Consider the following 25,102-nt stretch of genomic DNA (forward strand, 5'->3'; position numbering starts at 1 on the left):
GCATATAAACATGGAGCAAACCCCATCCTAGCACTGATGGTGTTGCCTAGTTGGGTAATGAAATGTTTGCAAACAACCAAGTTCGGAGAGCTCCCAAGGACTTCATTCATACATTTTATGGCAGATCATATGTCTGCTGTAAGATGATAATATTGATCTACCTTAGAGGATAGACTAGATTACAATGAGTTTAATTCAGTCGGTAGAATATGTAATATTTAAAATAATTAAAGGTTGTATGGAAATATATTCAATTGTTATATATTAAGATATATTTTCTTAAGGCTTATAAACAGAAAATTATAATTATATATTTACATTATAATAATCAAAAATTATTTCAACTTAATTTCATTGTGATGTGAGAGATTTTGATTGTTTTGCAATTATTACACTTTATGCTAATACTGAAGTCTAGTAACAGCAAATTATATTCTCTTCTTTTATTAGCTTGTGATGAATGGAAAATTCTTCAAAAACCAAGTCTTCATAGGGATGTGAACAGATTTGGTCATTCTGCAATTGTCAGCAATGGGTAATGTATTTCTCAACATTGGCTAAAAGAAAAAGGGGCCAAATTTATGAATAATATGAATTATTGTCTGGTTACCATGTAAGCCAATACTGAGTGTCCATTTAAATCAAAACTTGTAAAATATGAATACTTTCAGTATTAGTAATTTATGTATTTAAATTTAAATGCTACTTCATTTGACCAAGTGTTTGTTAGAAATAAAGTATAATGATTGAAAAACCTTGTAAAAAGAAATGTATAAATAAGACTGAAATTAAACTTGAAGATTAAAATATGTTAGTCATTGAGTGAAGCTATAGTAATTGTAAAAATGTACATGTGCATCCAAATACACTTTTAAAAGGGAATGAAAACAAGGCCAATTCATGGCTTTGATATCTATTCTTGTAGAAAAACATTATTATTTTATTTTATTTGATAGGTCCATGTATATATTTGGAGGCTTTTCAAGCATTTTGTTGAATGACATCCTTGTATACAAACCTCCAAATTGTGAAGCATTCAGGGATGAAGATCTTTGTAAAACTGCTGGGCCAGGATTAAGATGCTTATGGAACAAAAATCACTGTGTGTCATGGGAACTTGGACAGGATACTAACATCCTTAGGCCAAAATGTCCCAGAAAAATGGGTAGGTAAATTTCCTGTAATATTGAGAATACACATTAAACTAAATACATGAATGCAATGAGTGCATTGCTTGGCCAATTCTGCTGTGAAAATACATTTGGATTTAAAAAATGTACATTTTTTAAGCTACCTAAACCAAGGTGACAATTTAAGTGTGTGTGTGTGTGTGTGTGTGTGTGTGTGTGTGTGTGTTTGTATGGAACCAGAGCAATTTCATGTGAAGGCCAATGTGGTGTCTTTATGGTTGATCACATATTTACAAAAATCTTTCCAGTCTAATTGCATTCTCTTGGGAACTGTCAGATAAAGGCTTCAAGATTATGACTTACTTCTTATTTCCATGGAGCAGCTTCAATCTAGGCATCTTCTTTTCCCCACCCCCTATTGTAGCTCTTCTAGTGTAACTTCAATAAAAAGGAGAAATAGGAAATTTGTTATTAAGCATGATGTATGATGTATGATGTTATAGGTTTTGGAAACCTTAAAAGAAAAAGTAATGATGACCATTATTTAGAACTGATTGCAGAATCTAAGTATAAAGAATATATGTAGTTCATCTCTTTTGACAATTGATACCTATATATGTGGTAATTCACATTGATTTTGCTTTTATTTAAAAAGCTATTCAATGGTGCAACTTTAAATTATTAAAACATGCCAATTATTAAGATTTTTTTTGAAAATAACAGATAATAAAGAGATGAAAAGATGAGGGACTGTAAGATGTTGAGATGTTGCCAATGCTTTATCAGGGTAGAGCATATAGACTTAAGAAAAAGTCTCTTTAGTTTTAGAAGATTTACAAATCAAAGAAAAAAGTACTGAGTTGAATGGAATGCTAGGCTAAAAGGGGAAATGATATGAATAACCTTTGAAAAGTAGGCAAGTAGGCAGAAAGAATGTAAAAACCACTTTAAAAGGCCAGTATAGCTTTTGTGATAAGAGGTTGAAAAGAATGTGGAAACAAATCAAAATGTATTAAATGAATTTTAAATACAGTAAATCTTATAATGTAAGGAATTGAATGGAATTTACAGATGAACTGCTACAATCTCATGCTTGGTCAGGACTAGAACAAATAGTAGTAGTAGGATTAGGATTAATAGGATGTCCTATTACCCAGTATTTGCTTAAACAAGTCTCATGAAACAATCCATCAACTCCTGTGGTCTATTCCATTGTTGAATAACTCATATTTTTAGGAAATGTTTCATGAAATAATCTGCATCTGTTTTCTTTTAACTGAAAATTATTGTTTCTTGTCCTGGTTCTAGAATCTGTGAACAGTTCTGCTCTGTTTTCTACAAAGCAGCCCCTTAGATTTTTGAAGACATCTATCATGTCCCTCATTTTCTATCAAGCTAAACATATCCAATGTCTTCGACCATTTTTTAAAAAATTCAGGACTACGTACCATCTTAATTACCTTCTGCTTCAGTGTCTTACTGAATGCAGTAATGCAGGAACATGAACAGAATATAATATTAAGGTACATGATCTGATGAACACATAATTAAGAAGTGTGACTTCTTTTAGTGTTTATGCTATAATTCTGTTGATGCAGCCTGGGATAACACTTTTTGCAATTTCATGCCTCATCTTTAACTAGAAATCTACCAAGACACCCAGATCTCTTTTCCATGCCCCACCCACAGCATGGTCCTTCCATTCTGTACCCATCTTAGATTTTTTCCCCGCCCAAATGTAGGACTTTTCATTTGTTCCTGTTGAAATTCATATTACCAGTTTATACTAGCTTGTTATTGTTCTCCTGAATCTTGTTACTATCATCTAAGCAGTGCACCATTTTTCTATCTTTGTGAAGACTACATTTCCCACCTTCTTTATGTCAACTCTTTTGCTTATATCCATTTTGAATAGAATAAAGGCAGAGTTATTTTTTGTTTCTTTCACCTTTCCTAGAACTGTTGTCATTTCCCTTCCTTAATTAATGGCTTCTCCATGCCTTTATCAAAGCTGTTTCCATATTCCAGTACAACTGATTATCAACGCTATAAAAACATGCATAGTAGAAAGAAACATTTCTGAAACAGGTAGCTGCTAATTAAGGAGATAAATGAGAGCTTTTCTAAAAGATAAAGATATTACTAGTCTATATATTGTTAAGCTTGATAAGGAGCAAAAATTTCATGATCCCAGCTCTGCTTGTAGCATGTTCTTGAATGCTCTCAGATCAAAGGTAAAGATTTCCTCTGGTTCTGGGGAAAGTCATAATTCTCAAAAGCTCTCTCAGTGCTTTGAATACAATTTATTTCTGATTTCAAGATGTAATGAGTTGGCCTTCCTGACCAAGGCTTATAGAGTGAAAGATATTCAAAGAGGTGCTCAGTGAATGAATTATCAATTGTGGAATTGTGGCACAAGGAACTATTTCCAAGCTTCCTTTTATCAAATATAATAAAGAAAGTTCAGATTAAGATAACTTTTCTTCACAATACTTTTTACCATTTTTAAGGTTCTATTTGACTGGGTCCTTTATACCCCATCCTATCTCAGTAGAAAGGATATTTATTAGTAGATTTAAAGAATCTTTTTTTCCATTACATCCTATTTTTTTGCCACAGGAAGGCAGCAGTCTCTTGATAGTCTGGATAACAGTTTACTGCTTTGATCCTCTCAGTAGGAAGCCTTGTATTACTACCACCTGTCATTTCTTTCCCTTCAGAATAGAGACAGAACTCCACCCCTTTGCAGATCCCAGTAGACTTCCCTATATCATTAATGAGGCTTGCGAAAGCTCTTTTTCATCCAGAAACTTTACCCACAATGAAACTTTGGAATCTGTTCTGAAGCTCCAGATAGAAAACATCTTCTTGATGAGCTTAAATGTGTAACTTTTTCTCTTTCAATCTCCTCTATTTCACATTGTTCCATTTTCTAAGATGCATCTTGGTACTAATTTTTCCACAAGCATTTTCTGTGCTTATTCAAGAAATTCCCATTTCCCCAATAACTGTGGAGTAGATAGCTTTGCCACTATATTTGTACAATATGCAGCATTCTTACGATGCTCAGGAAACAAAAACAAGAACAACTTCCTCAATAATAGCTGTTAGGAGTAAATAAGATACATGACTAATACAGGAGGTAAAAGGAGTTGATTTTAAAATATATTTAGATTAATGAAAATGCGACAACTTTTTCTTATTTCATGACTTTCCATATCATTTTCTTTGGTAAACAATTGAAATGATTGCTTCCATTTCAGCTTGAACATTGCTAGAGATAAATTGTCATGCTTTGATGAATGCTTTAGGACTCATTTTAACATTTATTTTATATTGAGGATTTTTTTTCTCTTGTAAATGTGTTTTTATTTTCCATTTCATTTTCGTACAGTCACATATATACTGTGCATAACCGGTGCCATATAACATTAAACAATAAACACAGCCATTCCTCTTGTCGACAATACCCCCCAAAATAGAAACCCAATGTACCTCTTCGACCCTCCATACACCCTTTCTTTTGCCCCCCTCCAACTTCCCTTCTTCCCTCCATCATTCCCCTCTACCCTACTTCCCCTCCCCCTCTACCACTCCTCTCTCCCAATACACTCCCTCCCTTCCTTCTCCCCCTCCCTCCAGTCCTCTCTCCCACCCTCTCTACCCCTCTTTCTTCTATCCGTCTACTCCTTCCTTCGGTGTATTTCTACAATCTATTAATATATTCAGCTTGTCCTATTTTTACAGTGGAATTAAAGAGCAATAGTATACAAGTGCCGTCACGTTACTTTAAAATCTAGCACATACTATATATCCCCCCTCCCCCCTCCCCCCTAACACCCCACCTCCCTCCCCCCCGATTTCCCAGAGCCCGTAAACGGTATAGATTTTTAACAAACACAGTCTCAAAAAGATATTGAGACAAAGGAAATTAAAAAAAAGAAGTTAATAACATCTCTGCATTGAATTCAGCTTCTTCCTGTTACACTAACTTTGAGCAGTTTAGATTATTCCTAATCTTAAGCATAGGCTATCTGTAATTTCTTAGTCCCATATTTGTTTTGTATATAGTCAATCCATTTTTTCCAGTCTTGTTTATATCTCTCATTTGAATGGTCTTTAAGATATGCCGATATTTTCGCCATCTCGGCTAGGTTTGTGACTTTCAATGTCCATTCTTGAGTTGTAGGCAAGTCTTCCTTCTTCCAGTATTGCGCCACCAACAGTCTTGCTGCCGTTATTAGGTGCAGAACCAAATTAGTCTCTAGCGCTGTAAAGTCAGTACATATACCTAGTAAAAATAACTGAGGAGTAAACTTTATCCTTCTTTTAAAGATATTTTGCATAATCCACCACATTTTTATCCAAAATGCCTTAACCTTTTGACAAGTCCACCATATATGAAAATATGTAGCATCGAGAGAACCACATCTCCAACATTTAGGCTGTACATTCGGATACATAGAAGCCAGCTTTCTAGGATCTAAGTGCCATCTATAAAACATCTTATAAAAATTTTCTTTCAGGTTTTGTTCTTGTGTGAATTTCACATTTCTTACCCATATTCTTTCCCATGTATCCAACATTATTGGTTCTTCAATATTTTGAGCCCACTTTATCATACAATCTTTAACTAATTCTGTTTCCGAATCCATCTGTATTAGTACATTATATATCCTCTTTATATGTATTAAACTTTGATCTCTTATTTGTTTAGACAAATTATCTTCAACTTGGATAAAACCAGTTTTTTGGTCTATTTTCCACCTGGCCTGTAATTGGCCATACTGGAACCATGTTTGAACTACCTTCTCTCCTTTCAATACCTCTAACGATTTTAGTTGTAGCACCCCCCTTTCCAAAGTAAGAAGTTGTCTGTAGGTGGTTCTATCCTGTTTTTGTGCTATATTCATATTTTCAATTGCATGTCTAGGAATTGCCCACATGGGTAACTTGTCATTTAGTTTATATTGATATTTTTTCCAAACCCGCAGTAAAGCATTTCTTAAGATATGACTTTTAAAATTCTTATCCAATTTTTTGTTGAATAACAAGTAAGCATGCCAACCATATACCAGATCGTGTCCCTCGATATTCAGTATTCTATCGTTGGTTAAATGGGTCCAATCACTAATTGCGGATAGCGCCACTGCATCATAGTATAATTTTAGGTTAGGTAATTTCAAGCCTCCTCTCTCGGGTACATCTTGCATTATTTTCATCTTTACCCTCGGCTTCTTTCCGGCCCATACAAATTTGTTGATACCCTTCTGCCATTCTAAAAGATTTGCATCTTTTTAAAGTATAGATAACATTTGAAAAAGAAATAAAAATTTTGGTAAGATGTTCATTTTCACTGCCGCTATCCTACCCAACAAAGATAAGTACAATTTCTCCCATTTTTTCATCTCTATCTGTATACTCTGCCATAGTGGTTCATAATTGTGCTTATATAATTTCCCGTTTGAGGCTAAAATATTAACCCCAAGATATTTGACTTTTTTGACTACCTCACATCCTAGCATCCCTCCTAGTTCTTCCTTTTGTTTAGTATTCATATTAATAGCTAATATTTTTGTTTTTCCTAAATTTATTTTAAAACCAGACACTTGACCATATTGATTAATCGTATTCATTAAAACCATACTAGATTCCTGCGGTTGTTCCAATATTATGACCAAATCATCCGCAAAAGTGCGGACTCTGTATTCTTGTTGCCTAATCTTGATCCCTTTTAGACCATCCAAGCCCCGTATTTTATTCAACAATACTTCCAAAGTTATAATGAACAATAGTGGGGACAAAGGACAGCCCTGTCTTGTACCTTTTCCGATTTGAAAAGGATCTGTTAAACTTCCATTGACTATGATTTGGGCTGTTTGCTGTTGGTATATTGCTTTAATTGACCGTAAAAAGCTATCTCCTATCTGCATTTTTTGCAATATCTTCAACAGAAATTGCCAGTTAACTCGATCAAAGGCCTTCTCAGCATCCAGAAATATGAACGCAGCAGGAATTTGGTTATTCTTTCCCAAATATTCTAATGCATTAATAATTAGTCTGACATTACTCTTCATCTGTCTCCCGTGTATAAAACCTGTTTGGTCGGTATGTATCAATTGTTGCATAACCACCATTAACCTATTTGCTAGTATTTTAGTAAAAATTTTATAATCTACATTAAGTAATGAGATAGGTCTGTAATTTTTTGGTTGGGTAGTATCTTGATCTTCTTTGGGTATCAAAGATATAAACGCTGTCTTCCAAGATGGGGGCACTTTACCTTCTGTTTGAATTTTATTAAATAGTTCTCTAAGAGGTTCTACCATTTCTAACTGTAAATTTTTATAGTAAACCGCTGTCAAGCCATCTGTGCCTGGCGCTTTCCCTAACTTTAGTTGCTTAATTACCTGCAAGATTTCCCCTGAGGTTATTGGTTGGTTCAACTTTTGCCTGTACTCTTCTCTAACTAGGGGTATTTTGTCTTTATCTAAGTATTTGTCTATATCTAAACCCTTAATTTTGTCCCCTTTATACAATTCTGTAAAGAATTCCCGGAATGCCTTTTGAATCTCCTCCTGTTGAAACACCTCCTTCCCTCTGTAAGTCAGTTTAGATATATTTCGAGTTTTCGTTTTTTTCCTAATCTGATAAGCTAACCATCTGCCCGGTTTATTTGCGTTACAAAAAGTATTGTGTTTTGCATATAATAAACTAGTGGCTACCTGATCAGAGATCAACATATCAAATTGGGATTTTAATACAGTAATTGCTTCCTTAACCTTTGTGTCGCCTGGATTCAATGTTAACTCCAACTCTTTCCCTTTAATTTCCTCTTCCAATTCTTTTCGTTTCAGCCCTTGTTTATGTCTATGTATTTTGTTTATATTCATCAGTACTCCTCTCATATATGCTTTGCTTGCATCCCATACAAATTCCATAGGTGTACCCTTATTCATATTCAGAACCAAGTATTCAGATAACAATTTTTTACAATCATTAATGTACTTCTCATATCTAAATAAGTTTTCATTCAGCCTCCAAGACCTTCTTGCCTGCACTATCCTTCCCAATTCCATCCAAACTGGGTTATGATCCGAAAGGACCCTCGCCGCAATCTTTGTCTTCTTCACCCTAGAAAGTAAATCATTAGTGATTAGTATAAAATCAATCCTTGAAAAGGATTGATGTCTATCAGAAAAGAAGGTGAAATCATATTCCTCTGCGTTTCTTTCTCGCCAAATATCTCTCAATTCAAAGTCGTCCATCATGTCAAAAAAAGGTCATGTACCAACAGAAATATTGTTTAAAAGTGTCTTTTTTCCTATGTTTTAGAACATAGATGTATGAATTCACGTATCTGCTTAATCATCAAGCGGGGATCCTATGCTTGGTCCAAATTAATAAAGAAACATAAAATTGTACTGTGCAGCAGTGCTGCATATGTGTCTCCTGGGGTTTATTTATTTATTTAGCATATGGCGATATTACATTAGTTAGCTAGGAGATTATAATGCTAATACAGAGTAGTAGTTTGCCTGCCTAAGACTGCTAGCCCTGTTTGGTTCATGCTCATGAGCTTCCCAAGATGCACCATAGGGAATGAGCTAACTCCTAATCAGAAAGAAAGATGTGGCCTTCCTGCAGCATCAGCTTTCTTTCTATACTTAAACCACCTTGCCAATGGGCCTTGCCAATGGGCTGCAAAGGTCCACTACAAGCAGGATTCTTAATTGTCCGCACAAAGCACCAAATTGTCTCCCGCTAAAGTGGTACCTATTTACTTGAAAATAACATGATTTTGAACTGCTAGATGGCAGAAGCTGAGGCTAGTGATAGGAGCGCACCCCGACACACAGTGTTAGGACTCGAACCGCTGGAGCAAATACAATCTTTAGCATGTTAAGTCACTGAGCTCTTTTTCTTCTGGGGTAAACATGTGAGAGAATCAGGTTTGCAAAGGAAGGAAAATGAAGATGATGTTTAAAAAGCTGCAGCCAATAATTCACAATGGAGAAATCAATTTAATTTCATTATATTAATGTGAAACATGTACATTTTGTGCTGCATGTCACGTTTATGTACAAGTGAGTCATCCTGTAATGGATTCATTCTAAGTGGCATCACAAATGGTGAATTTTCTGCATATTTTTTCAGCTTAATAATATTCAACTTCTGTATGTATCTTAGATATATACCCCTCAGTATAGGAATATTTTTATTCTTTTGATTAGAGTTAATAAATATTTATATACTATGAATATTTTTCCAGTTCATTGGCTACAAACTTGTACAGTTGCAGGCAGTACAGAAAAAGATGAAAACAGAAAAATTGAACATTCCAGTACTGTTGCTGTTGTTTTAATTGTACAAGTCCTTAGAAATAAAGTTCAAGCTAAATAATACAGTGTTATCAACTTTCATTTTATGTGGACTGTCAACAAAACAAATCAAACAAATCAAATGAGAACAATAATAACAATAATAGCAATAATATGAATCCAGAAAAATTACAAGGCCATCTGGAAACAAACATTCCAATTTGAAAGACAAAAGCCCCAAGTGTTTCAAAAGAAAATGTGCTGAATTCCATAGAATAATTTGTGCAACAACAACAGTGTCTTTGAAACTTGCTGTCTTGTGATTTATCATATAGCAAAAGCAGGTGAAGCTTTTACTCTTGCAGAAAACTTGGTTAAACCATGCAGAAAACATCTAGTAGAATTCATGATTGGTCATATTTAGAAATAATGAATATGTACTACTGTTTGATAATGATGTGTAAAGGTTATGTCAATTTTTTTATGACAAGGACCTAATAAAACAAGTAAAGCAGAGCACAACAGGTTTTCCTTTCAAGCAGGTAAATCCACTGATATTTCAAGTTTAGCAATCAAATTTGTGTATTTGCTTATGTAGAGTCATTTGTTGAAGAAGAAATGCTGATTTGCAAATCTTTGCCTATCAGAATCATGGGATTAGAAACATTTACTTCAATTATGAAGGAACATAAAATTCCTTGGTATTTGTGTAGCAGTATATATACAATGATGGAGTAACAGATATAGCTGATTGTAATAATGTCAGATGCTGTAGCCTACATAGAAGAATAGCTCAACATATTTTCATTCATTGTCTTTATTGTTATGTACTTGCAGAGAAACACATGCCATAAAAATTCAATGTTGTACTCAACAGTTAAAAATAAATTTTATAAAAGCAAAATTTACGAAATTCAGTTTTAACTGTTGAATATAATCTTGAATTCCTCCTCTGGATATTTACTGTGATATGTAAAGAAATGGGGAGCCCACATAACTAATGCAAAGTGAAAGATGACTGTCTTATGGAAAAATATTGGTATGGTATGGACCACAAGTTCAGGTTATCTGAGGGACTGTCTCTTGCCGGTCATATCCACCCGACCCACTAGAATGGGGAGGCAAGGAATGTTGTGTATCCTGTCCCTTGAGGTGGTACATCTGACGGAACCCAGAAGAAGGGCCTTCTCCGTAAAGGCACTAGGTGGTTTTGTATTAATACACAATTAGAACTTATGGTTCCTCAGTTTTTAGGTTGGTGCCTTAACTGCTACATCAAACTAGCTTTCTTATAAGTCACAATACTGCAGATTATAGATCATTCTAAAAGTTCATAAATTTTCTCTCACCTCAATGTCATGTTGTGCAAAACTTCAACCATGATTTCTAAACTATGATTTTAGTTACCCTTTTATGACTTTTTGAAGTATTTCTACACCATGTTTATGAAGCCATCTAATATTGTGAAACCCATCTAAATAATATTGAATAAATGCATACATATGTTAAATTAAGGCTTAATATAGTAAGTGAACCCTATGGTAAATAAATAAATAAATAAATAAATAAATAAATAAACTGATAAGATGCTTGAGACCTCCACAATCCTGAATTCATACTCTGGATATTTATTGTGCTATATCAATCAAATCCCCATCCAACTAGGAAATCATTGGCTGCTAAATCTGCATTTGCTGGTATAAGTTTGATGTACTAATACATTTGTTGCAAAGATATGATGAGATAAAAAGAGCCAGTAAGATAGGCTTCTCGTTTACTTTGTATGTGCTGCATGTAAGAATATACAGATAGTCCAATATAACGTAAAATAAAATATAACAAACAGGATTTTAAATTTTCAGATTTAAAAATGTATTTTATGGATAGTAGTTAAAATTTACTGTGATACTTTGATCAATTAATGAGTAAAGAATGAAAAGTTCACATGAATGTGAAGTTCACATGAATATAACAAAAACTTACAAATTGTATAGAAATTATTTTTTTAGGAAAGGTTGTTCCGGGAATGATTGTTTGGTAAGCCTAAAACTAGAAAAGTTCCCAGTAGAATATATGCATGACTGAGATTAAATGAAATATAACCTATATTACTTGCTTTTTATTGAAGAATATTAATCTTAGACTAAAAGTAGCACTTGCAATTAATAGTACAATAAATATTGTTTAGAGCAACAGTTAAAAATGTGCAAATTAAAAAGCATGACATTCTCAGTCTCTCATGTTGATGTTTTGTGACACTTTCCATTTGTCTGATAGCCGCAGCAGATGACAGATGTTACAAATATGCAGACTGTGCCAGTTGTACTGCTAATACAAATGGCTGTCAATGGTGTGATGATAAGAAATGCATTTCTGCAAACAGTAACTGCAGCATGGTGAGTGTTGATTACTACATTGTGGTTTTGTTAATTATTCTGTTTTGTAATCATTAGCTTGCTCTTTGGTGCCATCAAATGTAAATGTCATATTAAAATCAGAGTTTGATGCTAATGCTGAATTAACATCATACATCAATTGCAAATGTATTTAATATAATTGAAAAGAGAAATAATGAAACTTGTACAGCAGTTATTTTCCCATTTTCCTTTCCAATAAAACAAAGCACTTAAACTTGAAGTAACTAATGTAATAACTTAATGTACTCTGAAGCATTCTTCATATCTAACCATTGGGGAAGTATGAATCATAATCATGTAGAGGCCTTTTGGCTGTTTTCCTCTTCTTCATAAACTATGCTCAAATTTGCAAGATTAGTGCAGCTAAGAAAATTATGCATGTCAAGTAATCAAAATACATTTATCAGAATTAAATAGAAGTTCATAGCCACTTCTATTTTATTACCAGTTTATCAGGAAAAAATGTTGACAGTTAATATTTAAAATGTTTCTCAAATTAATGCATGCTTACTGGCAAAGAGTACCATTGAAATAATAGAATCGTGGGGCTGAAAGGGACCTTGCAAGTCTTCTAATCCAACCCATTTTGTATTGTGGAAATCAAAAAGAGACACAATGTTGCAAACATAGTCTGACAAATACTACATAAAGTGAAACTATTGCTTTTTCTATTTTGGAAATGATATATCTGCTTATGCAATCCAAGTTTTCATTGGCTTTTTGCCAACTTATACACAATGTTAGTTGGCACCTAATATGTGGCCTATCAAGACGTCCATATTTTTCACAAAACTACTATTGCTGAGCCAAGTGTCTTCCATTTTGTAGCCGAACATTTGATATATCATACTTTGGTCTAGAATCCTAAATTTGTCACCACTGAACTGCATTGTCTCCAAGTTGTATCATCGTCTCTCCAAGTTGTATCATCTGCAAATATATTTCATATTTCGATGGACATTTTCTATTTTCTTATTTGTCATTTATAAAAACTGTTGTTGAGATTAGAATAGAATCCTAAAGTACAATGCTGACAACTCTCTGCTTTTAGATTTATAACCATTAAGGTCCATGTATTGGATATAGTTGTTCAACCAACTGCAAATCCATCTGATACTCCATCCACCTTACATTGTTTCAGTTTATTGAAAAGCACACTGTGGTCAAGGTCTAGGTACATTACATCCAGAACATTCCCTTGGTCTACTAATCTAGTTACTTTTTCATACATATAACGTAAGATTTTTCTGGTAAAATCTTTGCTAGTTGATAGTAATCATCTTTTTTTTCTTTTTGAGTGCTTGCAAACCCATTGATTGTTATCTTTTCCAGGATTTCCCATGTTTTGATGAAAAACTAATTGATCTGTAGTTTTCTGGATCAACTTTTTCCTTAAAAAAAGGATTGGAACTCTTTTGCAATTTTCTGGTACTTCCCTTATCCTTCAGCAGTTTTCAAAGATTAAAGTCAATGATTTTGATATCACATTTTACAGTTCCTACCCTCAAATGTATTTCATCCAGTGCAGGAGACTTGAATTCATTCAAAGCAGCTAGCTATTGCCTCAACATTTCCTTACCTATTTTGACCTGACTTTTTTTTCTATGCCCTATGGGACATCTTATAATTTCCTTTTGCAAACAGATAAAAACAAATAATAAATTAAGCAGTTTAAGCAGTTTGTTGCACACCCATCTTAGCATGTTTTCCAAACAGAAGATCTTTCATTTCCTAAATTTCTTGTTCTCTGAAACTTCAAGAAAAATGTAGAGTTGTTTATAGCATTCTTGCAGACCTCAGGTCATTCAGAATCTTAGTCTTCCCATCTTTACAGATTCAGATTATTTGTTGATGTTCTGTTTGTACTACATGATCCTCTTTCCACTTTTAAAACTAATTCTTTTTGTATTTCAACATAGAAAACTCTTTATATAATTAACTCGGTCTCATCAGCTGTTTCCTGATATTTTCCTTCTTTTTGGTTATAGTGTTTGGACCATAATCATATCTTTTTTTTTCAGAATTTGCTCCTGAATTGTTTTTCTTTCAGGATTTCTATCCTGCTTTTTCATTTGTCCCTACAGAGTACAGTTGGTCTTATTCTGAAAAAGTGTATAAAACTGCAAAGGAATAGTCTTTTGATTGCAAGTGGAATGTAGAAGTAGTTATGATATGAATTGGATGTTCTTTTTGATGTTGCTGGTCTGTATCTCCTAAGTTTTCTCACTGTTCTCCATGAGGACTTGGTTATTACAAATTATTACAAATTGATTCAACATTATCTGATGAGCCTTCGACTATCCCACTGTTAGTATAAATGAACACATTAATAAACAGAAAGATTCATGAGGATAAATTGCAAAGTTATATTAGGAACAATTTGGAGCATTTGAGCAGTTGATAATTGAATTATCTAGTTTAACAGATAGTGACTTTGCCCTTCAGGGGAATGTTCAAGCAGAGACCAGACAACCATCTTTGATGATGTTTTAAACTGAATATCTGAATTATGTTAGGTATTGAATTTGAAAGCCAAAGTGGCATAATATAACTCTAGTGTTTTAAGTGTTTGTATATTTAATTTTGAAGATAAACAATATCTTAATTGATACATTTTGGAGATGCATATTTTGTTCAGGTTAATTGCCTGATTATTAAATACAGTAGTCATGACTAACTTTACAATAATAATGTATATTCTCATAACAGTGCTTGCTCTTATTAATATTATTGTCTTTTGTTTTGATATGACATTTTCCATATTGTAGAGGCATATAACATTGTTTTAAAGAAGTTTTTCATGCTGTTTATTTTCCTGAATTTAATAAGAGAGTATACTTAAACCTTCCTTCCTTAGACACTTCTTACCACCCTGATATATGTTCCCTTGGGGGGAAAACATGAAGATTCTTATCAACAGTGATGGACTTTACTTATGTGTTATCGGTGGCATACAGTAGTGCTTTTGACAGAAAAATAAAATTACTTGTGATAAGGGTAAAGTCTCAGAAATATATAAGAATACTGTGGATATTTCTCTGAGTCGATGAAACCATTTATGGGTATGATAACTATTTATCTTTAAAAACACACAAATATTGAAATAACTGCATTTACACAAATACTTTAAGAAAAAAGCTTCCAAATATCAGGTTATGTGATTTTTCATATATGATGCTTAGAATAGAGAAGGTAAACAATCTAGATAAGAAATGAAGAAAGGGAAAGACCAAGAATATTATATTATATATCATTTAAGGCCTGTTAGGCAAGGACAGCTGGATAACAAACAGAAATTATAGTTTAGAATTTTCCCATATCATATATTATCTTTATTGAGAAAGCAATGAAGCTGAAATTTCAAACTGCTCATGAATGCTAAAATGCAGAAAACATACTTGAAATGTAAATGTGCTAGAGCTTACCATCTATCACATTCACACAGAATATGGTACAACCAGATTTCTTGCAAATTTAGTTTGCCTCTGCAAACTAAATATTTTCATATTTTCTTTGATTCCTATTCTTATAATTCTAAGCATAGAAATTCCAACCAGTTATATGGACATCTATGCTTTTACTGACATTAATTGATTCCTCTTGGACAAAAGTATTTCTCTGGATCCAGATGTTAAAGAAGGTTGTCAGAGGAGTTATGGTTACTGCTATATACAAACTTCCTTTCCTTTCTTTCCCTTCCCTTCCCATTCTTTCCTTTCCCTTCCCTTCAAAGATGAAACTCAAGTTTATATGTCAAGGTGTATTAATGATTTTCTGAAGAAAATATCCTTGAAATTTAAGTGGAAAATAGATAATCCAAGTACTTCATTCTTCATAAGCACTATCATAATTCCCAGTTACCCTTATCAGTAATAATAAAAATATTTACGTTATGAAACTAGATAAAATTGGTACTTTTTAACAAAAGTCTGTTACCAATTATCTGGGCTCATATCTTAGTTGCAAGGTGAGAAACCATTATTAAAGATATACTGTATTTGAATTGGAAAAATTCAAGGTCCTTTGGATCCTGCATGGGCAACTTATCTGCTGTTGGTTACTACTTAAATATATGTTGCTATCTCCTTAACTTAAACACATATTTTCCTGAATCCATACAGGTACCATGTGGACACAGGAAAAGGCACAGCTTCTTTAAGGAGCAGATGACAGGAGGTGCCCATGTCAGATCTGAAGTACCTTTGCCTGGTTGAGATCTGAATACTGCACACATTTATAAAAGTCAGTTTCTCACTCACATAATGTGTAATGTTGAAATAAATTATAGTTGTGATGGCATGATTTACAGTTTATGCTAAAATAGATGTACGGATTCCTGATACATACTGCCTTACAAGGTAACACATGTCATTTCAGCTTAGAAAAACTTCTTGTGTGTGCTTTGTCATTTTTCAATAGAACTAATTCCTTTCCCTTAGTAATTCTACAGGATCATATTTGGTAACTTCAAGGGATAGTATATCTTGTTATGGGACTGCAGGGTTCCTCTGCATTATTGAATTATCTCTGGATATATTTATCAAATATGTAAATACAGTCTTTGTAAAGTTACTCTTTTATTTTTTCCATTGGAGCATTAATTATTATCTAATTCTTAATCTTACACCATGTATATCTTTGAAGTTAGCTTCATTAAAGTTCTGAGAACAGCTGTGACTAAATGTTGATGAAAAAAACCTCACCAATTAAAGGCCTTATATGGAAGCTATTTCACAACTCCAAATATATAGCAAAACATCTGCAGTTTACATGAGATACTTTTCAACTATACATAGAGGAAGATTTTCACTGGTCTAATCATGCATGAGATCCATAAGCATTTCTGTTATCTGTTGTAGTACAACTGGGAAACTGGTATAACAATGAGATCCCTCCTTCATAACTTATTTGTAACACATGTAATAAGTGAAATTACTAATTTCCTTATAAGAAATACATAGTAAGGAATTTCTTCTGAAGATAATTTTCAGTGAAGTTGCAATTTCCATTTTGCCTTTGTAGAAAGCAGAACTCTAGCTAGTAGCAAGGAGCACTGTGTGAAGTGATTCAACAGTATTGTATTTTGTATTGTATTTTGCTAATGCAAAAATGGCAATCTACTCCTTTTAATGAACTCAGAACTGAGAAGAATAATTGAAGGTGTGCACTGTTTCCATATGCCTCCTTTTCTTTTGAGATGCTACAGTTAAATTTTATCAGCTCTGCCTTATCAGCTGTCTACAGACAGAATGGAAAGGCAAAGATGAAACTATGTGACTGCATTATCATATAAATATCACAATATATACAGTATTTGTATCAGTGATGGGATTAATTTTTTATAAGGGCATTGATGATGCCACCATAGTTTCTGAAAGTCCTGTCATCTTATTTGATAGGCAATGATTTAAGCTCCAGTTTTGTTTTAAGATTGATAAATATAGATCTCCAATTTGGATAAAATACTAAAACTAGACCTGCAGACCTATGGAGCTTGAGAGAGAAAAAGAGAAACATTAGCTGTTAAAATCAGTTAACTACATTAAAAAAAATTATTAAAAGATTATAGTTTCATAGTAAAAATTAATACAATCTCATAGTAAAAGTTAATACAAACTAAAAGAGCAGAAAAAGTCAAAAGTGCAAAGAAAAATAAACAACAGAAAGGAAAAAAAATAAGAATTTAGTAAAGAAAAAGGAACAAAAATAAAGAGGTTACTTCATCTCCTTTTTACTTTACAACCAATAATGTCATTTCAGTACAGGCTTCAGCAAAAGTCTATTAAGGACTGTCAGTTATAACAATATATCCTCTTTTTAACCCCGATTAACTAAACCAATTTAGAATTAGTGCCCACTTAGAATTAGAATAGATTACGGTGGTGTTCAATCCTAGGCAGCGAGAGATGTTTCTCTATCAGACTGCAAAGAGAAAATATCTTCTATGAACTCCATGTAGGCATCAGGAAGGGCATCTGGCCAGTAAACACGCAGCTACATTCATTCATCCTGCCGCCACATCGATTAAATGGATTACAGGATAGTAAAAAGAAAAGAAAAAAGATCTGATAAAGAAACAAATAATGCACATGAGTCTTTCATGATAATCTGAAAAAGAGCCAGGGCCTTTCTAAATAGAAACCTTGCCCAAGATTCAGGAAATCATGGCTTGATGGAAGGGGAAATGTGAGAAAAAAAGTTCTGTTCCTTTTGTTAGAGAGAATGGTTATGTAAGTATCTTAGAATTGTTACAATCTAACTGTTAGTAAGTATCTAGGCATTCTTAGAAACCCAGGAAGGAAGAAATGTCATTTGTAGAATTAATAAGAAGCAGGGGAATGCTTAAAATATCTAGAAAACTGGAATGAACAAAAGAAACTACGAAGTACTATATTCAAGTTGAGCCATTGTATATACATCTAGAGCTTAAGGGAATTAACTAATGAATGCAATAAACCAGCAATAATTACTTTTGATAACTCAAAGAAAACAGGAAGGCAATAGAGAATATGAAGGAATAGAAAAACAAATATTGTTTCAAACTTTATCAATTACTACAACATAATACAAACTTCAATAAAGTAATTCTAGAGTCACACAGCGACTTCAGCTATGGCTCACTTTGTCTTCAGTGCCATTCCAGAAATGAACACTACTGTTGGGAATTAACGTGACCCGTCAAAACCGCGGTCCACTAAAGCGTGCCCGATCAAAGCGCGTACGTGACGTCATCAGCAGCGCGACAAATAAAATTAAAAATAAATTAAATTAAAATTAAAATAAAATTAAAGCAAGCCGATTCACATAAAGGTAAGGGTTAGGGTTAGGGTTAGGGTTAGGTTAAGGGTTAGGTTTAGGTTTAGGGTTACGTTAAGCGTTAGGGTTAGGTTAAGGGTTAGCGTTAGGTTTAGCGTTAGGGTTAGGTTTAGGGTTAGGTTAAGGGTTAGGCTTAGGGTTAGGTTTAGGGTTAGGTTTGGGGGGGTTAGGGTAAGGTTTTCGCGTTAATTTTAAATTTACCGCTCACAGCGTGCCGTTTTCGTTGCGCTGTGATGACGTCACGTACGCGCTTTTGTCGAGCGCGCTTTAGTCTACCGCGGATTTGTGGTGGAACCAGGAATTAAACACAGATGCTGGTGTCAATTTCCTATTTTAGCTCCCTATGTTCGATATAGATTAAGGTGATTAGCAGTTAAATACAAATGTAAAATAAAGCCTGTCTCAGAAGAAAATACAATTTATCCTCACCATTCTATCTTACTTTGCATCAATTAATATATACATCCTAAACCTGTCAATCTGAGATATTATATCAATTTTGATTTTATTATGTTAATTCTACTGCAATCTTAGTGTACACAACAATTACTTATTGGATTTGCATTTATACTAGATTACCAAGACATATGGCTATTGATGCTCCCTCCCAAGGATGGTCCAGCTATTCCATCTCTTAGCCTGGGTGGCGAAACTATATGCCCCTCAGAGAGGGTTCGCAATTTGGGAGTCCTCCTGGATCCGCAGCTGACGTTAGAACATCCCTTGTCGGCTGTGACCAGGGGGGCCTTTGCCCAGGTTCGCCTGGTGCACCAGTTGCGACCCTATCTGGACCGGGAGGCCCTTCGGATGGTCACTCACGCCCTCGTCACCTCAAGACTGGATTACTGTAACGCGCTCTACATGGGGCTGCCCTTGAAGAGTGTTCGAAGACTTCAGTTAGTCCAGAATGCAGCCGCGCGAGCGATAGTGGGTGTACCTAGGTACACCCATGTCACACCTATCCTCCGCGAGCTGCACTGGCTTCCCATTGGTCTCCGGACACGTTTCTAGGTTCTACTCGTTACTTTTAAAGCCCTACATGGTTTAGGACCTGGCTACCTGAGAGACCACCTCCTGCCATTTACCTCCCAGAGACCTATAAGATCACACAGACTAGACCTCCTCCGGATTCCATCTGCCAGTCAATGTCGGCTGGTGACTCCCCGGGGGAGGGCCTTCTCTGTAGCTGCTCCAGCCCTATGGAACGATCTCCCCATGGAGATCCAGACCCTTACTACTCTTCCGGCCTTCCGCAAAGTGATTAAGACCTGGCTGTTCCGGCAGGCCTGGGGCTGCTGATTTATCCAGCCCCATTCTAAGCTATATGAATGTTGTGAAATTTTAATGTCTGTTCTTTTTAATTTTTATATGTTCCCCCTTTCTGCCTTTATCTGTAAGCCGCCCTGAGTCTCTCGAGAGTGGGCGGCATACAAATCCTAATAAATCGTAAACCGTAAACATATCCAAAAAGTTATTCATACCCTGAATATAAAAGCAATATTGAATATAAGAGCAATATATGGATTAGGAGCAAGGCTTTTCCGTTTTTTAAAAATATCTTTTAAATGTTTTTTAAAAAAGCCTTAGATTTTCTGCAATCACAAAAATTGTATCTACAAAAAATAGAAAAATTGTGGGCTCCCTTCTCCTATTACTTTTACCAAACAGTGTTTGCTACCATATGGATTCATTCTCAGGAACAGCTTAAAAACTGCTCAGAAATTTGACATTGTGATAATGATGTGTTAACAGGGAATATTAGGTAGAACTGTTATTAAATGAGCAGATGATGCTTACTTGCAATTTAAAATTCATTGTAATGTACATATCAGGAAGGATTGTCAATAATGTATAATGACTGAACCAACTTAAATGCAAAAAGGTATTAAAAAGTTAGTAGAATTTATCTGTGCATATTTTGCAGATGAATTTTGTGTTGGTTTGCAACTTTTCGTTCCAGATAATTTGTTTATATATACTTATGTGCTGTTGTCTTTTCATGTTTTTAATTACCTTGTTAGCCAACTTTGTAGGATATTTCTAAGTTGATCTTAATAACAGAGCCTTTCTTTTTTATAATCTACAGCAAAATGCTACTTGATTTAGCAATTGCTTAGAATAGCATAAATTCAAATTCTTAAATTTGAAAATTATATTTTCAATTAGAAGGGAAAGATAAATGGTTATTCTACTCTTATCAAGACTGCAACAATGACATTTTTTCTTCACAGGTACTTCACATCCCACTCCTCCTTTTTGTATAGATGTTATAGTCAGTGGATTTTTTTTATGTTGCTACCTTGTTTTTTTTCCTGTGTCTATAATAATTTTTTTGCCCTGAGCTTACTCATTTCCTTTTAACTCTTTCTCAGATCCTATGCATCTTAATTTTTCTGTTCTTGTAACTGTTCTTTTTCTGTTCTCACTCATGCTTCCCTTCTAATATAGAGGCTTTAACATGAAACACATTTATCTTTCATTAATTTATAAAGCGAAATGCATGTTCCAGGATACTAGCTAAAATTGGAGATTACAACTGCTTTAATCAACAATTCCAATTAATTTTAACAGATAGCATATTTGCTGTACTGTATGTGAGAATCAAAAGGCAACTGGACTTCTTGTTTTTGCTTGGACTTTTCACTTCTCATCTAATTCACTTCTCCTAGGAATAAAAGCCTTTTTTACCCAGATTTGCTCATCAATATTTTTAATCTTATATTTTAAACCATTATGTTTTATTTCCTTATTTCTTAGCCTGTCCCTTTTCATTTCTTTTTTTTTTCACGGCTCCATGTTAAATTCCACTTTTTCTATCTCCCCCCCTCCCCCAGCATGTCTCTCTCTTTTGTAAGAAGGCCCATAATTTTTATGCCTTCCATAATTGATCTGAAATTAATATTTAATTCTTCTGCCTTGAGATATCTTCTTCCCTTGTCCAGAAGTTTATAATTTATTTCTTTACTGAGTCCAAGATAATCTGTTAGCAGACAATCTTTTGATCTTCTAGTTACTCTTCATGAAGGTTTTTATTTTTCCAAATTTGGAATTGAAACCTTGATCATTCTTTTCCTTCTGACAATGTTGGGAAAAGTTCATTTCATTACACAGGACTGTCAGTAGCCCAAAGGGAAGTCTTGTGACACCATTTGGCCAGCAGAAGCCAAGACTGGGTCAATCCTGGGAAAGTGAGTTTTCTGAATTGCTTCTAAAACCTACAAGGGAGTTTTGCATACAATTTCAGAAGCTTCACTATTATTAACTTCTATGAACTGAAGTTTAACACTTGTTGAAAGGACTAAAATGAATTATATCATTAGGTCCACTTAATATGAATGCCTTTTTGATAAAGAACCACAATTTGAATTTTATGTATGTGACAGAAAGGGCTGTGCCGAAGTTGGTCTGCTGTTACTCCCCACATTGTCCAGCATATATGGAAAAGTAAAGAAATGCACCATTTTTAACCTTGTTCAGGCTATCTGTAGTTATTTTAAAATTTGATGAATAAATAAATAAATAAAAGTTCCTTTATTCCCTCAAAATAATTGCAGTAGGTCTCTCTGATTACAAGAAGAAAAGCTCCCTGTCATCAACTTCCTGGCTATTTTATGAGAATGTGTTGAACCTATGTTCTTCTAGTGAATTATGGCTGTGTGGATGTTTTATATTGAAATTTTGAAGAAGATGTACATGGATAAATGCACAGATAAACATGACAACCTAAATGATAACTCCTGCTTTTCTTGGCAGTAGCTGCTTATTAATGTTGATGATGATGATGTTCAAGTTATTCTTAAGTGTGCATGTATCTGCATGTGTATGTACAGACATGCATGTGTGTTCACATGCCTCAAGTCCGTTTTTGACATCTGGTAACTGTCTGAACAAGTTTCTGCAGTTTTCTTGGCAACTTTTTCAGAAGTGATTTGCCACTGCCTGCTTCTAGTCTGAGGGAGAGCGAGCAGTCAACCACTAAGTTTCCCTGTGACTTTTTGCTATTTTTCCTTCATTCCTTCATTCTGAAAATTAACAAAATTTGTACATGTGCTTATATTTTAGTCAGTGAAGAACTACACCAAATGTCATGTAAGAAACGAACAGATATGTAATAAGTTGACTAGTTGCAAAAGCTGTTCTCTAAACCTCAATTGCCAGTGGGATCAGCGACAGCAAGAATGTCAAGCTTTACCAGGTAAAAAGAAAAAAAAGTCTTTTAAAATAATATTTTAATAATGTAATATTTAATAGCACATAATCGTTCTGTTAAAGAAAGAATGGGCCAGTCATATCAGGAATTCAGATTATTTCCAATTTGACAAAGACAACTGTGATATTAAGTATTCAGTGTAATCAGTACAATAATAATAACAGTGGATTCTGTGTGTGTGTGATTTAGTCTTAGCATAAATTATGCCAAATGATGTATCACATTTATCAATGTAAATGATGTGAATTTCCCTAAGAAAAATCATCAACTTTTTGTGTGCTTACTTGTTTATGTGCTGTTTTGAATGCAATGAACATAGCTTCTGCTTTTTCATGTGTAGACAAATATTTTGTCTCGCATCCAAAGTCAAATTAATGGGATTCCATTAAATCAAACTTTCATTATATTTGATTAAAATGTAACTATATTTTTCTGGATAACACTTCAGTAAGTTCCAAAATACCTATTAACTATGTTTTCTAAAGATTGTGTATGTATGGAGCATAGGTAGCTTTTTTGACTGAAAATCCTTATTAATCATCTTACTTTCTGGCAACCCTAACCCATTTTATGTGTTATTATTATCGTTTTACTCTAGTCGCTATATTAATACATTTACTAATAATCTCAATGAGGACTTTATTTTTGTTCAAAATAAAAAAGTGAGAAAAATGTAAGAGACTGTAAAATATAATACAAAAAGAGATGCAGAAATACTAATCTATCCAGTTTTGTGTTCTCCACAGGTAACTGAAGGCAGGATAAAAGAGTAGGACAGAAGGTTGAGACCAATGTTGCCCCTAAGCTGCGTGGGTGGGCGGCTGCACATGTGGCAACAAAACACCACGCAGCAGTTTCCAACTGCCACGCAGTGGTTTTTGTGAGATCCTTTCCACGATAATAGGAGAGAAGAGCCAGCCTGGAGACAGCAATCAGTTCTAGGTCCACAAGGCAGAAAGTAGCTGAGAGAAGGGGTGTGGGGGTTGGGAGAAGGCATGGAATGGGCTCCCAGGAGCGGCTGCTCAGATTTGCCATTTGTGAGAGAGAGGGGGGGAGGGAGGAAGGGGGAGAGCGCAAGCGTGTGTATCCCTCCTTCCTTCAGCCCAACACTCTCGCTGGCATCCTGGCCAGATGAGAGGGACTGCAGAGGGTCTTCTCGAGTCTAGGGCAGCGAGTCATTCGATGGGAAAGTTGCCTCTTGGAAGGAATGACATGGCTTGGCTCCCGCTTCGTCTCTCCTGCCTCGTCTCTCCTGCCTCTTCGCTTCTCCGTTCAGTCGTTGGGCGGCAGATCGAAAGCGGGAGCCAAACCGGGTCATTCCTTCCAAGAGGCAAGTTTCCCATCGAATGACTCGCTGCCCTAGACTTGGGGAGACCCTTTGCAGTCTCTCTCATCTGGCCGGGATGCCAGCAAGTGTTGGGCTGAAGGAAGGAGGGATTCTCTCCCTCCCTCTCTCTCTCTCTCTCTCTCTCTCTTTCTCTCAGAGAGAGAGAGGGAGGGAGGGAGGGAGGGAGGGAGGGAGAGAGAGAGAGAGAGAGAGAGAGAGAGAGAGAGAGATAGATAGATGGTGGGCAGACTTAGCACTTTGTTAAGTTTGTTTTTCTCTGAGTTGTGTACATGTCTCCATGGATGCAATTGTGCAAGCATTTTTTTCCTCTTTAAAAGAATTTTTGGATTTCTTAATCGCCATACTGTTAGATTGATAAGCAATTATGGACTATCTTGATTATATCCTCCTTAGAAAGAATATGCTACTGTATGGTTGAGAAAAAGATCAAACTTCATTCCATGGAAACCCAACAAAATTCATAGGGAGGGTTTCTTTCTACGATGGGCTTCTTGGGTCAACAGTGAATATCAGTTATCAAAAATGTAGGTAGAAAATTAAGCAGACAATAGGCAATTACAAAAAGAGAAGTCAACTTTCTGAATTCTTTCTGAACACCTAAATTACAATATATTTTAAATAGCTGTAAAGCTATGCTGAAAAAGTTGTTCTCAAGGTATTGTGATAAATTCAATAAAAAGAAGGGAATTCTTGATGAACTTTAGGAGACATGAGAATATTGGATAGTAAATGGACAAATAAAATTACCGATCAAAGAGAATATTTGCACCTCAGGGTTGAAATGAAATGTTCTCTCTTACTCTTTCCTCTTCCTGTCTTCTCTCTCTGTCTCTCTCATCCTCTTTCTCTTTGTCTCTCTT

The 25,102-nt window shown here is 34.7% G+C and overlaps 1 protein-coding gene across 1 annotated transcript in view; it reads left to right on the forward strand.

Moving 5' to 3' along the window:
- The window catches only part of ATRNL1 (attractin like 1), a 507,336-nt gene that overhangs the window by 89,448 nt on the left and 392,786 nt on the right, over nucleotides 1-25,102 (forward strand). The window contains exons 11-14 of the mRNA XM_087725861.1: nucleotides 451-535; nucleotides 957-1,165; nucleotides 11,729-11,847; nucleotides 22,747-22,879. Coding sequence (XP_087581987.1) covers nucleotides 451-535; nucleotides 957-1,165; nucleotides 11,729-11,847; nucleotides 22,747-22,879 — 546 coding nt within the window. The remainder of the gene's footprint in view (nucleotides 1-450; nucleotides 536-956; nucleotides 1,166-11,728; nucleotides 11,848-22,746; nucleotides 22,880-25,102) is intronic.

Source organism: Thamnophis sirtalis, unplaced genomic scaffold (genome assembly GCF_051295495.1).
Source record: "Thamnophis sirtalis isolate CommonGarterSnake01/CBP01778 unplaced genomic scaffold, rThaSir2_p1.2 scaffold_11, whole genome shotgun sequence".
In the NCBI taxonomy this organism is placed as follows: domain Eukaryota; kingdom Metazoa; phylum Chordata; class Lepidosauria; order Squamata; family Natricidae; genus Thamnophis; species Thamnophis sirtalis.